The 18,732-nt window shown below is 41.6% G+C and overlaps 1 protein-coding gene across 9 annotated transcripts in view; it reads right to left on the bottom strand.

The window, feature by feature from the left end:
• Window positions 1-18,732, bottom strand: part of cnksr2a (connector enhancer of kinase suppressor of Ras 2a) — a 560,907-nt gene that overhangs the window by 224,963 nt on the left and 317,212 nt on the right. For all 9 annotated transcript variants that reach the window (XM_073045761.1, XM_073045760.1, XM_073045758.1 and 6 more), the window contains exon 8: window positions 16,962-17,030. In XM_073045761.1, the coding sequence (XP_072901862.1) occupies window positions 16,962-17,030 (69 nt within the window). The remainder of the gene's footprint in view (window positions 1-16,961; window positions 17,031-18,732) is intronic.

Here is an 18,732-nt window from a genome sequence, read left to right on the forward strand (position 1 = left end):
GGTTAAGAAGGCATGTAGTGTACTTGCTTTCATCAGTCTGGGGATTGAGTTCAAGAGCCATGAGGTAATGTTATAGCTCTATAAAACCCTGGTGAGGTCATACTTGGGATATTGTATTCAGTTTTGGTTGCCTCATTATAAGAAGGATGTGGAAGCTTTAGAGAGAGTGCAGAGGAGAGTCTGCCTGGATTGGAGAATGTGTTTTATGAAGATAGGTTGAGTAAACTAGGATTTTTAGCTTTTGAGAGAAGGAAGTTAAGAGGTGGCTTGATAGAGCTGTACAAAATGATAAAAGGCATAGACTGAGTGGATAGCCTGAGAGTTTTTCCCAGGGCTGAAGCAAGGGGACCTAGTTTTTAGGTGATTAGCAGAAAGAAAAGGGGGATATCAAAGGTAATCTCTTTACACAGAGTATGGGCGAGTGAAAAATGCTGCCAGAGGTGGTGGTAGAGGCAGATACATTAGGGAGATTGAATAGACTCTTAGATTGCCATATGGATGACAGAAAATGGAGGGGTATGTGGGAGGAAAGGGTTGGATTGGTCCTAAAGTAGATTAAAAGATCGGCACAACTTCGTGGGCCAAAGAGCCTGTACTGTTCTGTAATATTCTACATTCTATGTAGATAATAGTATTAGCCAGATGCTAGGGATCTTCCTGTCTTCTTTCCTTCAGTGATCCCATAGAATCAAGGATGACTGCTTCCAGTCGAGTTTGTTGATATTAAGATGGCTATGAAGCCAATATGGGAATCTCAAGCTCATCCAGAGAACAGATAGGAGATAACCCATCCGTCCAGTGAATTTGGAGGAGTTTGGTGAGGCAGCATTGATGAAATCTTTTCCTTTCCATGGTACTCCAGATCTGAGAATCATCTAGATTACCACTCCCTAGTGGACCATGAGTTCTGTTCTACATGTGGTACTTATGTCATCAAATAATCTTTTTGTTTCCTGACCAAAGGCTGTGCTGGCAATTAATAATGATGGTTGTCTCATTATGTACCTTTGCTATTGAAAGGGGGTAGGACGTATTGAAGGCAAGTGGATAGGGGACCTAGTCTTGCAGACCGAGGCCCATACCCCCTATGTGCTTCCATGAACTGTTCAACTTACGACATGTAAGTATCAAAGTCAACTGAAATTGAGTTGTCAAGCTGCTATAAGCAGAGAATACCTGTATTTGCTCACACTCGTGGCCAAGCTTCAACACAATGCTAACTCTTCACTGACACTTGAGAAGCTGGGATATACCTCTGCATGCTGCTCATCTACTGTCTGGACATTACTGGAGCTCACTGGACCTAGAAGCAGGATGCCTTCATAGAAGCAAAATATATTAGTGTGTCACTGCAGTGGGACGGCGAGTGCTGATTTGGTCATTTGGGGCCTTTAACCAGCCTGGTTGGTTGATATTGTGCACATCACAGAGTCATGGTTGAAATAAGATCACAGCTGGGAGCTTAACATTCAAGGGTACATGTCTTATGGAAAGGAGACGAAGATGAGCAGAGGTTATGGGGTGTCTTGAATGGCAAGAAATGAAATAGTCATTAGAAAGAGGTGACATTGGATAATGCAGAATACTTGTGGGTAGAGTTGAGAAAGTGCAAGGGCAAAAAGACCCTGGTAAAAGTTGTATTTTGGCCTCTGGACAGTAGCCAGGATGTGGGGTACAAATGGCAATGGGAGATAGAAAAGGCATGCAAAAGGGGCAATATTATGAAAGTCATGGGCTATTTCAATAAGCAGGTGGATTTGGAAATACAAGTTGGTGCTGGATCCCAAGAGGAGGAATTTGTATAATATCTACAAGAGAGCTTTTAGAGCAGCTTGTGGTTAAGCCTACTAAGGAAAAGGCATTTCTGGATTGGGTGCCATTTAATGAAGCCAATTTTTGATTAAGGTGCTTAAGGTAAAGGAACCCTTAGGAGCTAGAGATTATAATTTGATAGATTTCACATGCTGTTTGAGAGGAGAAAGATCAGATGTATCAGTATTACTGTTGAGTAGAATTGACTACAGAGGCATAAAACAAGAGCTGGCCAAAATTTATTGGAAGGAACACTGGCAGGGATGACAGCAGAGCAGCAATGGCTGGAGATTCTGGTAGAAATGAGAAAGACACAGGATCAGTTCATCGCAAAGAAGATGCATTGTAAAGGGCCACACAACCATGATTGACTTGGGAAGTCTTTGACAGAATAAAAGCAAAAGAGTGCATACAATATAGCAAAAGTTAGTGAGAAGCTAGAGGATTGGAAAATTTTTGAAACCAACATAAGGCAATTGAAAAAGTAATAACAAGGAAAAACATGAAATGTAAAAGAGGATCTGAAGAGTTTTTTCAGATATATGAAGAGTAAAAGGAAGATGACAGACTACTGAAAATGATACTGGTGGGACATCAACTGTCTAGACTTCAACACTCCTCTCTCCAATTCCAACTGTACACCTTCCGAACGCTCTGCTCTCCACTCCTTCCACACCAATCCTAACCTCACCATCAAACCTGCAGAAAAGGGAGATGTTGTAGTAGTCTAGCATATTGACCTCTACCTTGCTGAGGTCCACTGCCAAATCTCAGACAACTCCTCTTACTTATCCCTCAAAAGGACCTCACTAAGGAATACCAGGTCAATGTCTTCCACGCCATTACCAGCTTTATTGACTCTAGGGACCTCCCATCCACTGCCACCAACATTATAGTTCCCACAACCCCCCCATTTCTACCTCCTATCCAAGATCCACAAATACGCTTGTCCAGGTAGACCCATTGTCTCAGCTTGTTCCTGCACCACTGAACTCATATCTGCATACCTTGACTCTGTTTTATCCCCTCTCGCTCAGTCCCTTCTCTGGATCTTTTCAACGTTTTCAATTTCCCTGGCCCCCATCATCTTATTTTCACTATGGATGTCCAGTCCCTATGCACTTCCATTCCCCACCAGGAAGGCCTCAAAGCTCTCCATTTATTTCTGGACACCAGACCCACCAGTTCCCCTCCACTACCACTCTCCTCTGCCTAGTGGAACTTGCCTTCACTCTAAATCATATCTCCTTTGGGTCCTCCCACTTCCTTCAAACAAAAGGTGTAGCCATGGCACCCGTATGGGTCCCAGCTTACCTGCCTGTTTGTTGGCTATGAAGAACAGTCTATGTCCCAAGCCTACATGGTGACCATCTCACACTTCTCCTACACTACATCAACGACTGCATTGGTGCTACTTTCTGCACCCATGCTGAACTTGTCAAATTCATCCACTTTGCCTCCAACCTCTCCTCAGATTTACCTGGTCCATTTCTGACATCTCCCTCCTCTTTCTCGGTCTCACTGTCTCTTTCTTTGGAGACAGCCTATCCACTGATTTCTACTATAAACCCATGGATTCTCACAGCTACTTGGACTATACCTCTCCCCGCCCTGTTACTTGTAAAAGCGCCATCCCCTTCTCTCAACTCCTCTGTCTCCTCCGCATTTGCCTTCAGGATGAGGCTTTTCATTCTAGAATGAAGGAGATGTCCTCCTTTTTCAAAGAAAGGAGCTTCCCTTTCTCCACCATCAATGCTGCCATCAACCGCATCTCCTCCATTTCATGCATGTCTGCTCTTACCCCATCCTCCCACCATCCTACCAGGGATAGGGTTCCTCTTGTCCTCACCTACCACCCCACTATCTCCGCATCCAGCACATAATTCTCTGAAAATTCCATCTCCAACTGGATCCCATTACCAGACACATCTTTCCCTCCCCCTCACATTCTGGTTTCTGCAGGGATCACTCCCTACGTGACTCCCTTGTCCATTCGTCCCTCCCCACTGATCTCCCTCCTGGAAAATCCTTGCAAGTGGGATAAGTGCTACACCTGCCCCTACACCTCCTCCCTCACTACCATTCAGGGACCCAAACAGTCCATCCAGGTGAGCCGACACTTCACCTGTGAGTCTGTTGGGGTCATATATTGTGTCCAATGCTCCCGGTGTGGCCTCTTGTTTATTGGTGAAACCCGACGTAGATTGTGAGACTGCTTCATTAAGCATCTACACTTCATCTGCCAGAGAAAGCAGGATCACCCAGTGCCCACCTATTTTAAGTCCACTTCCCATTCTCATTCCAATATGTCCATCCGTGTCCACATTACCGTCATGATGAGGCCACTCTTAGGTTGGAACCACACCTTATATTCCGTTTGGGTAGTTTCCCACCTGATGGTATGAACATCGATTTCTTGAACTTCTATTAATGCCTCCTCCCTTCTTCACCGTTCTCCCTCCCCTTTTCCCTCTTTCATCTTATGTCCTTGCCTGCCCATCTCCTCCCTCTGGTACTCCTCTCCCCTTCTCTTTCTTCCATGGCCTTCTGTCTTTATCACCAATCAGCTTCCCAGCTCTTTACTTCATTCCTCCCCTTTCAGGTTTCACCCATCACCTTGTGTTTCTCTCTCTCCGCCCCCACCTTTTAGATTTACTCCTCTGCTTTGTTTCTCCAGTCCTGTCAAAGGGTCTCAGCCTGAAACATCAACTGTACTCTTTTCCATAGATGATGCCTGGTCTACTGAGTTCCTCCAGCATTTTGTGTGTTTTGTTTGCATTTCCAGTGTCCAAGCATCTCTTGTTTCTGATTGGAGTGGTAGTAATAGGGAACAAAGAAATGACAGATTAACTGACTAAGTACCTTGTGTCAGTTTTAATTGTGGAAGACACCAGCAGGATGCCAGATATTTTGAGAATGCCAGTGGCTGTTACTAAGGAGGAGGTGTTTGGGAAGCTGGAAGATCTGAAGGTAGATAAGTCACCTGTATCAGATGGGCCATACCCTAGGGTTCTGAAAGAGGTAGCTGAAGAGATCGTGTATGCATTAGTAATGATCTTTCAAGAATTGCTAGATTCTGGAATGGTTCAGGTGGACTGAAAAATCGCAAATGTCTCTCCACTTTTTAGGAAGAGATGGAGGCAAAAGACAGAAAATCATAGGCCAGTTAGCCGGACTTCAGTGGTTGGCAGGACGTTTGAGTCCATAATTAAGGATGAAGTTTCAGGGTACTTGGACGTACATGATAAAATAGGCTGAAGTCAGCATGATTTCTTTAAGGAGAAATCTTGCCTGACAAATCTGTTGGAATTCTTTGAGGAAATGACAGGCAGAATAGAGTCAGTGGATGTTGTTTACTTGGATTTTCAGAAGGCCTTTGACAAGATGCTCCATATGAGGTTGCTAGAGAAGATAAGAGCTAAAGGTATTGCAGGAAAGATATTAACATGGTCAGAAGATTAGCTGACTGGCAGGAGGCAAAGCATGGGAATAAATAAGGCTTTTTCTGGTTGCCTGCTGGTGACAAGGTTGGTGCTGGGTCTGCTACTTTTCATGCTTCATATCAATGATCTGGGCGACAGATTGATGGCTTTGTGGCCAAGTTTGCAGATGATACGAAGATAGGTGGAGGGGTAAGTAGTGTTGAGGAAACAAGGAGTCTGCAGAAGGACTTGGACAGATTAGGAAATTGGGCAAAGAAGTGGCAGATACAATGCAGTGTAGGGCAATGTATGGTCATGCACTTTGGTAGAAGGAACAAAGGTGTAGAATATAAAAGCAAGAAGCTGTTGCTGAGACCTTATAAGGCAATGGTCAGATCACATTTGGTGAATTGTGAGCAGTTTTGGGCCCCATATCTAAGAAAGAATATGCTTTCATTGGAGCGAGCTAATGAAAGTGGAGCGTATGATGGTTCTGGGCCTATACTCACTGGAGTTTATAAGAATGAGGGGGAATCTCATTGAATCCTGCCAAATATTGAAAGGCCTATGTAGAGTAGAGAGAACGTTTCCAGTTGTGGGTGTCTTGACCAGAGGAAACAGCCCCATAAGCACGTCCCTTTAGAGCAGCGATGAGGAGGAATTTCTTTTGCCAGAGAATGTGATGAATCTGTGGAATTCATTGCTACCGATGGCTGTGGAGGCCAAATCATTGGGATTACTTAAATCAGAGGTTGATAGATTCTCGATTTGTAAGCTTGTCACAGATTACGAGGAGAAGAGGGGAGAATGGGGTTGAAAGGGAAAATAAAGCAGCTGTGATTGATTGGTGGAGAAGACTTGATGGACCAAATGGTCTAATTCTGCTCCTTTGTCTTACGTTCTTATGAGTTGTCTAGGTGAAAAAGTTAGCATGTACATCATACTGGTAATGGTTATTGCATAATGTCAAAATGCATTTTGTCAAAATAGAGGGTAAAATCGTCCTTAGATAATATAATGAGCATAGCTATTGCTATACTTTGAGTTAGTATTTGCATAAGTAGCTATACTTTAATGACTGATAGATAAGGACTGAGGGGTTAGATTTAACATGTTTTGCTGATCATTATCTTCATGGTTGCTCATCTTTGAATGCCCTTTTCCTCAACCAACCAAATACATTATAACACATTCCCCAAGATACATTAAACAGCACTGGTTGGTCTCTAAACGGCATCTAAGATGGTTGTTTTGGCTTGTCCTTTTCACATTTGTGGAATTGTCACCAGGTCCTTCACAAGCAAAGTATTATTTGTTTATCTTGCATTGATGCTAATACAACACTTTTAATACCTGATACAAAGATGTTAGCTCTTGGATATAAAACATAAATCACTCTATTGTGGTCTGCATTTTTTTTTGCTATCGGATGCCTCCACTCATTTTTGAAACAGGTATGAAATAAATCTAAGGATCAATTAAACAACACTTCAATCATGTGATAAATACGTTTTCATGTTTGCTTTCATTTTAAATTGTACCTGCCATAGAAAGTCACTGGCATGGCTATTCAGTAATAACACTCGTGCAATGTATTTAAGACCTTTTTGTATTTAAAATTCAACCTCTAGCTACATTTCAATTCTGCTGCTTCAATCTCAAAAGCCATAGAAAAGTATCACATCAAATTCATGAGTCATGCAGTGTTTTGAGAGAAATGCCATTCATTCTTTCACATTCTCATCAAGAGCTTTCATTTGTAAACACTGTTCCAGAACAGGCACTGTGAAGTATAAACTTTAACTTACTTTGTTATAAGAATGCACTTCAACCCAACTGACAGACCTTTCACTCTTCCAACATGTATGTTTCAATTCCCACACAAGGACCCTCACGCCTCCTAACTGAATATACCGATTCAGTTCTCTTGTGCACCCACTGATAACTTTTCTTCCAGTGAATCGTGCTCGTGCAGAATAAGAAACTTTATTCACATTTAGAAATCTTCCAATCAAGGCCTTACAGAAGTAGAAATACATCTCCCTTCAGTCTATAATACATTTGAGCTTCAGTTACGAATGTAAACAGGCAAACTATCAATCAGTACTTACTCTTGTCTTTAAATATGATCTATATTTGTACAATTTTAAAGTAGCTTGAGAGGTTGCAGCTAAATAAGGCTTGAAAGATGAAGAGAGCATTCAGTTGCTCTATCCAACAATATTAAAGATAAGCTTTATTCAGAAGTGACTGGATAAAAAGAGTATCTTTTGGAGAATTATTTAGTAATGCAAAACTAGCATTATCTGAAATTATTTGCTTATCAATGGGATGATTTACCTGAAGCAGGCATCATGTTTAAAATCATATAATTCTATACACACCTGGGGAGTAAATCTCAAGCTCAGTCCACATTTAAAAATGTCAAAATCATACTGTTGATCATTTGTCACTTAATAACTAATCCTATTCACCTCCAGCATTAACTCCTGCTGCCTATAATTTAATTTTTTAAACTCTATTTTAAATCGATTTTACTATTCCATACCTCTTTCCCAATGTGCTCCAAAACGTTCCAAAGAAACTGCATCTCCATTCAAATGGAGGGAAATGAGTGCAAATTAATTTACATACTTATTGTTTAAATGTGCTTAAACAATAACTATGTAAATTAAACAACATATTAGATGGTGGTCTTGCCACAAAGAAAATAAGATAATAGGATACAACAATAGAACAGCCTTTTCTAAACATTTCATATCAGTGCCTGTGAGACTCACAAATTCACAGAAGCCAAGAGCATTAGAAATCCTAAGCACATCTGTCACCGTTTGGGTGTTAAACCTTAAGCAGTGTCAAACTAGAGTGGTGTGAAATGATCTAATTCAGGGAAGGCTATGCAATATAGTCTACAGAATTGTGTTGGACACCCAACCCCATGTTATACTACAATTTTATAGCAGCAGTAACTGAAAGTTATGTCACAGCACAGGTCAGAATAGATATGAACTCTTGACTTCTGATCACCATATCAACAGCACAGCAATTATAATATCATAACTGAACAATTAACTCCATCATGTCAGCATGAATTTTTCAAAGAACTTTCGCAAGTTGTGGGTGAAACATTTTCCCGTGTAAGTGCAGTCAGTTGTGAACCTAGAGTCACAAACTTATCTCTGTAGGTTCAATGAGATCCCCCCCCCCCCCCCCCCGCCACATTCTTCTAAATTCCAGTGAATACAGGCCCAAAGCTGGCAAACAGTCTTCATATGTTAACCCTTTAATTCCCAGAATCATCCTCATGAACCTCCTCTGGACTCCCTCCAATGACAACACATCCTTTCTGAGATATGGGTCCAAAACTGTTGATAGTACTTCAAGTGCGGCCTGACTAGTGTTTTATAAAGCCTCAGCATTATTTCACGGCTACATGGACTATACCTCTTCTCAACCTGTTACTTGTAAAAATGCCATCCCCTTCTCTCAATTCCTCCATCTCCACCACATCTGCTCTCAGGATGAGGCTTTTCATTCCAGAATGAAGGAGATGTCCTCCTTCAAAGAAAGAGGCTTCCCTTCCTCCACCATTGACGCTGCCGTCAACCACATCTCTTCCATTTCACGCATGTCTGCTCTTACCCCATCCTCCTGCCACCCTACCAGGGATAGGGTTCCTCTAGTCCTCACCTACCACCCCATCAGCCTCCGCGTCCAGCACATAGTTGTCCAGAATTTCTGCCATCTCCAACAAGATCCACCACTAAGCATCTTTCCCTTCCCCACCCTCCCCAACTTTCTGTTTTCCACAGGAAGCCCTCCCTACGTGACTTCCTTGTCCATTCGTCCCTCCACAATGATCTCCCTCCTGGCACTTATCATGCAAGTGGAACAAGTGCTACACCTGCCCTTACACTTCCTCCCTCAATACCATTCAGGGCCCCAAACAGTCCTTCTAGGTGAGGCGACACTTCACCTGTGAGCATGTTGAGGTCGTATACTGTGTCCTGTGCTCCTGGTGTGGCCTCCTGTATATCGGTGAGACCCGACATAGATCGGGAGACTGTTTTGATGAGCACCTACACACTGTCCACCAGAAAAAGCGTGATCTCCCAGTGCCACCTATTTTAATTCCACTTTCCATTCCCATTTTGATATGTCATTCCATGGCCTCCTCTACTGTTGCAATGTTGGAGGAGCAACTCCTTATATTCTGACTGGGTAGCCTCCAACCTGATGGCATGAACATTGATTTCTCCAACTTCCAGTAATAGCCCCCCTCTCACCATTCCCCATCCCCTTTACCCTCTCTCAGCTTATCTCCTTGCCTGCCGGTTGCCCCCCTCTGGCATGCCTCCTCACTTTTCTTTCTTCCATGGCCTTCTGCCTTCTGTTCTCTCCTATTGGACTCTCCCTTCTCAAGCCTTGTATCTCTTTCACCAATTAACTTCCCAGTTCTTTACTTCACCCCTCTCCCCTCACCACTGGTTTCACCAATCATCTGGTGTTTCTCTCTCCCCTGCCCCCACCTTCTAGCTCGGACTCCTCATCTCTTTTTTGCTCCAGTCCTGCTGAAGGGTTTCGGCACAAAACGCTGATTGTACTTTTTTCCATAGATGCTGCCTGGCCTGCTGAGTTCCTCCAGCATATTTTGTGTGCGTTGCTTGGATTTTCAGCATCTGCAGATTTTCTCCTGTTTCTGATTTGATTGCTCAGCATTATCCCCTTCTTTTATATTTTATTCCCCTTGAAATAAGTACCAGTCCTTTTACCAAAATGCATTATCATATATTTCCCAACTCTGTATTCCAACTACCACTTCTTCCGCCCATTCTTCCAGTTTGTCTAAGTCCTGCTGCAATCATGTTACTTCCTTAGTAATACCTCCCCCTTCACCTATCTTCATATCATCTGCAAACTTTGCCACAAAGCCATCAATTCCATTATCCAAGTCACTGACAAACAATGTGTAATGTAGCAATCCCAATACCGACCCCTGAGGAATCACTAATCACTGGCAAAGGCTCCTTTTATTCCCAATGGCTAAGCAGCCTCATGTGTGGCACCTTATCTAATGCCTTCTGAAAATCCAAGTAAATGACATCCATTGCCTCTCCTTTGTCCACTCTGCTTTGTTACTTCCTCGAAGAGCTCTAACAGATTTGTCACACAAGATTTCCCTTTACAGAACCCATGCTGACTTGGACTTATTTTATTACTAACCTCCAAGTACCCCAAAAGCTCAGCCTTAATAATGGACTCCAACACTTTCCCAATCACTGAGGTTAGTCTAACTGGCCTATGATGCCCTCCCTTTAGCCTTCCTCCTTTTTCTTAAAGAGTGGAGTGACATTTCTTTTCTGTTGCAATAAATGATAATAAGTGAACGCCCCCTGGTCTGGATTAATGTTCCATATTGTCATCCAATAAATTAATTACCACTTCACCGTTTAATCTAATCTAGCATCAGTAACAAGACAAGCACATTAATTGATGCTACAAAACAGCTATCAAGCTCTAGGTAAGTTAGCAGTGTCTTCCTTGTCCCACATCTCTTCTTAGACTTCTGACAAAGGAAAACAATTTTCTTGCAGCACAATTGTAATTTACACGGACTCAACTAATTCACAATTTAAATACATTTCAAGCTTTTGCAGTAAACTTGCCAATATATTTTGCTTCTGCAGAACTATATACAAAGTTGTCACGTGTACAAATTCAATTACCTCAAGTGGGTAAAAAAACAATTTTCAGAAATTAACTAGAAACACTGGCAAATCTTCAGCAGAACGAACAATATCTGTGAAGGGGGAACTGTCTGTGGGTATTGATTTTTATTTATTTAGAGATACAATACGGAATAGGGCCTTCTGGCCCAACAAGCCATGCCACCGAGCAACCCTTCAATCCCACCATAATCACAGGACAATTTACAATGACCACTTAACCTATTAACCAGTATATCTTTAGACTGTGGGAGGAAACCAGTGAATCTGGAGGAAACTCACATGTTTCATGGGAAAGATGCACAAACGTTCTTACAGAGGACACCAAAATTGAACTCCAACCACCGACACCCTGAGCTGTAATAACGTGGTGCTAAACGCTACACCACTGTGATCTATGATGTATTTCCAAAATTGTCTATTTTATAGAAAGAGATCAGCTAGAAACCTGGGTAGAACAATCACAGATAGGACTTAACCCAGGCGATCGTGAGTTAATGAATTTCAGGAGTCAAATTCTGGCAAGACATACAGAATAAATGGCAGGGACCTTGGGATGTAAATTCATAGCTCTCTGAAAGTGGCAAATCAGGTCGATAGGGTAGTGAAAAAGGCATTTGAAAAACTAAGCTGGGTCACCAGGTATGAGTTGGGAAGTCATAGTGCAGTTGTATAAAGCAGTGATTAGATCGCACTTAGATGATTGTGGACAGTTCTGGTCACTGCTCTACAGCGAAAGAGTGTGCAGAAAAGACTCACCAGAACTTTGCCTGAAATGGATAACTGTATCCATTTACATTAGACTTACAGAGATTTCCATTTACAGTGACGAGACTGGCTGTGTGTATTCGTACTGGAAAGCAGGGGGCCTACATATGATCAATAGTCAGAATCTTTTTTCCAGGGCAGGTGAGTCTTAGGCTGGAGACAATAGTTAGAGGTGAGGGGGAGAAAGTTAATTGGGATTTCAGGGGCAAGTTTTTCCACACAGGGAGTGGTGGTTATCTAGGTGAGCTCCAGAGAAGGTGTGGAGGCAGATACAATTACAGTGTTTATAAGGCCTTTGGAGAAGTACTTAGATAGGAAAGGTGTGGAGGTATATGGGGCTAATATAGGCAAATGGGATTAATGTCGAAAGGCATCATGGTGGCAAGGATGAGATAGAAAAAAAGGACACATACCTGTGCTGTATGTTTCTATGATTCTATGACAATTATGGAAAGGTGGAATAGACATTATTTATAATCTAAAGCATTAGGTGGCTCATTCTTGTGGACAAATATGAACGGACGAACAGGCTTTTCCCTTTGTTTCACTGTCCATCTTTTCATAGGACTAGTTCACTGAAAGCAAAGAGTATTTATTTCTTGTGGACTTCAGAAAATACCACTGAGTGATTGGAAATTACAAGAGGAGTCATTTGCAAAATATGTTTTGGTGGATGACCAATATAATGAAACATATTCTGCCTTTATTATTACACATTTACTAAAGCTGCTAAAATCTTCCTGTTGCTGATTCATGATGCTTGTCATTAAGGGAGTCTTATATACTTGGCAAGTAGATTAAAACAAATTACTCTTTCAGATAACTCACTTCTGGTTCTCACGTGGACGAGACGGTAATTTAAGCTGCTCACGGACAGAATTCTGTGATGGCCTGAATGAGGAGTAATGAGGATGGAATATCATTTTATAAGTCTCCAACACACTCGAAGATTGGAAATTCTGACCTTCTAGGTTGTAAAGACAGAAACCAACATTGCCATTGGCCCTCATGATGGAACTGGAATATCTGCATATTAAAAACTAAACAATATAGACCAGCTGAACCTGGTATTTAATTGGCGCTCTGAGCACGAAGCCAGTGCTGACCACAGTTTAAGAAGATGCACAGAGTCTGTGATTAACTATCTTTTACATTTAGTTAATGGAGCTGTGCAAACTTTTTGATGATTTCTCAAACTCCAAAAAGCTTTGATGCTGGTTCATCCTACTTGTAAATGTTACCGGAATAAATAACTATGTGCTACCCAGCATAAAGCAAGCAGTTTATATATAGTTGGCATATGACATCAGTGGCCACCAGGTCCACTCTAGCAGCACACCTCTCACTTCACCGTCGTTGACCCAGCTCAGTAGGTTACCGTTTCCATCGGGTATAGTCTAACACCAACTTATCTGCTCCTCATGTGGAGCCAGCAGAACAAATGTTGGAGGCAGAATACAACTATTAGCCCATGCAACCGGAGATGAGTTTCCTGGCATTGGATATTTGCAAAGGCAATGCAGAGAAGCATGATTATTATGTTGGTTCCTTCCAGCACAGCTGTACTAAGCTGCATGAAAGTATTGTGAGCGATCAGAAGGGGCAGAAATGGGCAACTTTTGAACCAAGAGCAAGGGAGAAAGTATGAAGTGTGAGCATTCACAATGACTGAAAATTTACAAAATCCAGCAACCAATAAATAAACTAGAGAGTTCAGAAAAACACTGCTTGTGAAATAGTGAACAAAACCACATATGCTGAATGGAAAAGACTTCTATTAAACTCAGTTAAAGCCAATTGATACTCTGATGCATGAAGTCCGCTGACTTGTGCAGATTATGATGCATTCGATAAAACAGGAAAACTTATACAGGCATGAAAATGGTTTAAAATTCATAAACAGATGGATTATGATGAAGTGTTAAGAAAATAAGTATCAGACTCCATTCAAGCATGTTCGTGAAGCATTTGCACGTTCCCTCCCTCCTATCAAAAACCCAATCATTATCCTTCACCAATAATATTCCTCCAAGTCTGTTGCTTTTATAACATCCAGCACATTCCTGAATGCACACCCCCAGGAGGAACAGAATGTTATTTTCTCTCTGTAGAGAGAACAGTGCATTTTCTCCTAACCTCCATTTCAGAAACATAATTGTTGGAATCAGAGAAATATCACACAAGGTCAATATTTCAAGGTCAGAATTGCTTGTCTGCAACAGGAAAGGGAACTATTGTTGGAAAATGCTAGAATGTGTTGCAATGCATTGTGGTTCATCTTTCCTAGGTTCTTAGTCAATGCTGTGGGGAGGAGGTGGTGGAGAATTGCAGGTACAAGGGTGGTATAGCAAATAGATTAGAAATAATCAGGTGAGAAGAAATGTAAATGTAAAATTTTGCAAATGTAAGGCCTCAATGTGGGTTTCATCCTTTTCTTCAGAAGATGTGAACTAACAAGCCATTCACAAGATCACTGGAAGGAGGTGCCTTTGAAACATATCACTTTTCAGAAATTTCATCAACAGGTTAAAACAAGTAGCCCACAAATTCTCATTAAAGGAGTAATTTAATTCTATGTGGCCAGGGGTAAAGCTGCATTCAAAACTGCTGGCAGGCTGCCAGCACAAAGAACACCACAAAGAACGGAAATTGCAAAAATGAGCATTGACAGGACCATTTCTGCAGCCTACTGAAGTAATCATGTTGAAGTGATTGAGAGAAGAAATTTTGAGTCATGCTGAATAATAATAGCCTAGACAACTTTCTTCTTCATATTTTCCCGCCCATCTTCAGTAACATCCATTAAAGTTTAATGGAAAGTTTACTAGAAGATAGCTTGATAAACAGTACACTGAAAGGTCTGGCAATATACTCTAAAGTTCAGAAACCTCCAGCTAACCAAAGACGCAGAGAAATTACAATATTGAGGGGGACTATTTCATCTCTCATCTGTTCTGGCACTAAGTCTTTCAATACTGATTCCATTTATTGCTGCAATCAATGCTGATTCCATTTTCTGTCCATTCTCTTATGCAATACACAAAAAATGCTGGAGGAACTCAGCAAGTCAGGCCATATCTATGAAAGGAAATAAACAGTCAACATTTCAGGCTGAGCCTCTTCATGAAGACCCATGAAGGGTTTCGGCCTGAAACATCGACTGCATATTTCCCTCTGTAGCTGCTGATTGACCTGCTGAGTTCCTCCACCATTTTGTGTGTGCTGCTCAAGATTTCCAGCATCTGCAGAATCTGTGTTTATGCTCTAACATTCTCCCTTTTAAATACATAAATATAAGTATTTATTTTACTAAAGAAAATTATAATCTCTGATGAGCCTGATAACTCCCATTCTTCCAGCTTATCACTTAGTTTATTCAATAACCAGTTCTTGACTCTGAAGCCTCCACTGAGTATTGCATCTAAATCCAACTGGAACTTCAGCTTACAGAGGAAATCAAAGCAAGATTTTACAATGCAGACCGATTCTCTGCATTGCTCATCTACGTCAGAGCACTTCTATAACTTAAATAAGATCACATCTGTTAATTCTATAAAATATATTCGAATAAATGAAACAAACCACAAACTAAGCCAAGTTGGCAAATACAACCAATCTGACATCGTAACTTTGATAGAAACATTTCAAAATTCGTTTGTCTTATTTTTCTAAATAGCCTATTTCAAAAAGTGAAGCAGTCCTTTTTCAATCAATTAATATAATTTCAAGGTGTTTTTAACAACATTACAGATATTGCTTCAAGTCAGAATCCTTTATTAGTTTAGATTAACGTGGTTGTTTTTGTATTTGACTTGCTTGGAAACAATTATAAACACAAGAGATTCTGCAGATGCGGGAAATCCACAGCAACACGCACACAAATGCTGGAGGAAGTCAGCAGGTCATGGAAATGAACAAATGGTCGACATATTGAGCTGAGACACTTCATTGGGACTGGAAAGGAAGGGGAAGATCCAGGGTAAGAAGATGGGGTGAGGGGAAGGAAGACAAGCTGGAAGGTGATAGGTGGAAAAGCTAAAGATGGGGAGAATAAAGAATCTAATAGGACAGGAGAGTGGACCAACAGAGAAAGGGATGGAGGAGCAGCACCAGAGGGAGGTGATAGGCAAGTGAGGTATGAGGGAGGTTGGAGTAGGGAAAGGAAGAAGAGGGAAGGGAGAGGGGTAGAAAAACAATACAGGAAGTTGAAGAAATCTATTTTCATGCCATCAGATTGGAGGCTACCTAGTCAGAATATGAGGTGTTGCTCCTCAAACCTGAGAGTGGCCTCATCATGGCAGAAGAGGAAGCTATGAACTGACCATGACTTCAGGATTGAAGGCCGTCCACTTAGACCAGAGACACGGAGAAATTACTTCAATCAGAGGGTGTTAAATCTGTGGAATCTGTTCCACGAGCAGCTGTGGAGGCCAAGTCATTGGGTGTATTTAAGGCAGAGATAGATAGGTTCTCGATTAGCCAGGGCATCAAAGGGTATGGGGAGAAGTCAGGGGAGTGGGGATGACTGGAAGAATTGGATCAGCCCATTATTGAATGGTGGAGCAGACTCGATGGGCCGAATGGCCCACTTCAGCTCCTGTATCTTATGGTGTAATGTCAGAACAGGAAGATTGATAGGAATTAAAATGGTTGGCCCCCAGGAAATTCTGCTTTTTGAAGATGGAGCAAAGGTACTCAACGAAGCAGTCTTCCAATCTACGTCCGGTCTCATCAGGGTAGAGGAGGCCATTACAGTAGATGACTCCAACAGATTCGCAAGTGAAGTGCTGCCTCACCTGGATGGACTGTTTGGCCCCCTGAATGGAGGTGAGGGAGGAGGTGAATGGACAAATGTAGCACTTGTGCCACTTGCAGGTGTAAGTAACAGGACGAATGAACCATGGAATCACGGAAGGAGTGATTGCTGTGGAAAGCGGTGAGTGGGGAAGAGGTAAAGAAGTGTTTGGAACAAAATGATATTGGCAAAAATCACTTCCTGTTTACATTAATAGGTCTAGGAGACAAATGGTCAATAAAGGAAGAATATCTTGCTGAACCACTTCCCACTTACAAAGATTACCTGGCATTTGCTATCCACTGATTAATAGCAAGAGCTTTCAAAGAATGTTAAATTTAACAAAAATCAATTGTTAGAAGCTGGGTACCATTCTTAACTGTTAAAGCAAATCCTACCTCCAAAATAAATCCCATCAAGCCCTTTTGTGACACGTACCACAGTCTGATGATTGACCTGAATCACTTCATCCCCAGCGTGGATTTTCTTGCACCGATCTGCAGGAGACTTTTAAAAGGAGGGAGAGAAAAAAGAAACCCAGTTGAAGATACACAGAAGAAAGCATCATTAAAATATGCAACATTTACTTACGTTTTCTACATCTCCTATTTATTTTACATAAACATATGACTAACAGGCATCACAATGGAAATAATATACATTGATGATTAATACATTTTGTGTCTACTGAACTGATGTTTACCAAATAATACAGTTAATGCCTAACTAATTTCTAAATGTCGATTTTTCATGGCAGAAGTGAGGACAATATTCTGAATCGCAACATGCCCATTTTGTAAGGAAGACGCTATCAGATATTATTTGATCAGTTGATCTATCCAATTTAAACACATACACTGCACAAGATACCAGGAGGTAATTCAAGTGTACAGTATTACCAATGCAACCACAGCAACAAAAAGTTTGTACATTCACACACAGAAATATTTGGAAGGAGACAGACTTATTTTCAGAAAGGTTATATCCTTAAGTGACATCACCTGTGCGCCAGGTAAAGGTCCAAAAGAAAAACTGCATTTCTTTGCAACGTGGCTTAACCCGATGCCAAGTTCAAAACAAAAGCCAAATGCATGAATTAAACCTCTTTACTGGAGTAAAACACAACACAACTAAATGTTGAATTATTGGAAAGGTAATCTATAACCAATGGTTTTTCCAAGTACAGTGTATGCAATACAAGATCTGGACCTCTTTTGATGTCTGAGATTAGGATTCTCAATTAAATACACTAAGAATCAATAGACAGCTCCTGCTTAAACTTGAGGGGGGCTTCCTCTATACAAGAAGTTTCTGAACTGTAGAATACAGAGATCAGGGGTATGTACTGAGAAGTATATGGGAATAGGTGTAGGATTGTCAATTTTGTTTTCCTTTTCAAATAAGGCCTTAGGTATTTAACATAGGCACACAACAATGTTTTAATTATATCATGGCTTCTCAATTTGGAATGTACAGCCCAGTTCCTCTACATCTTCTGTGCTACTGGGTGATGCTGGAGCAGATGGGTGCTCCCCTGTCAACTAAAAGGAGGCTGCCTGTGATACAGTTTCACATGTATAGTAAATTGGAGCTGGAGTTTTCAGACAAGAGAAAACCTGCAGACGCTGGAAATCAAAGTAATACGCACAAAATGCTGGAGGAACTCAGCAGGCCAGGCACCATCTATGGAAAAGAGTAGACAGTCAAGACCCTTCGCCAAGACTGGAGGTGTCAAGCTCCCTGCAAAACCATTTCTCTGCAAATCATTATGGATTCTTCCTCAGCCAGCAAGTGAATTATGTACATTGTTCCTGACCTTATCCTTGATGCTTGCCTGCAACTTAAAGTTGTACTAGAGCGATTTACTCTGTACTTATAAAGTTAGAACATTGAGAAGGTAAGCATGAGGAAGTCTGCAGATGCTGGAGATCCAAAGCAACACATACAATATGCTGGAGGAACTCAGCAGGTCAGGCAGCATCCATGGAAGTGAATAAACAGTCGACATTTTGGGCTGAGACGATCTTCAGGACTGGAGAGGAAGGGGGAAATGCCAGAATAAGAAGGTGGGGGGGGGGGGGGAAAGGGGAAGCTGGAAGGTGATGGGTGAAGCCAGGTGGGTGGGAAAGGTCAAGGATTGAAAAGGAATGAATCTGATAGTAGAGGAGAGTGGAGCATAGGAGAAAGGGAAGGAGGAGGGGACCCAGGG

The sequence above is a fragment of the Hemitrygon akajei genome, chromosome 5, assembly GCF_048418815.1.
Source record: "Hemitrygon akajei chromosome 5, sHemAka1.3, whole genome shotgun sequence".
In the NCBI taxonomy this organism is placed as follows: Eukaryota; Metazoa; Chordata; class Chondrichthyes; order Myliobatiformes; family Dasyatidae; genus Hemitrygon; species Hemitrygon akajei.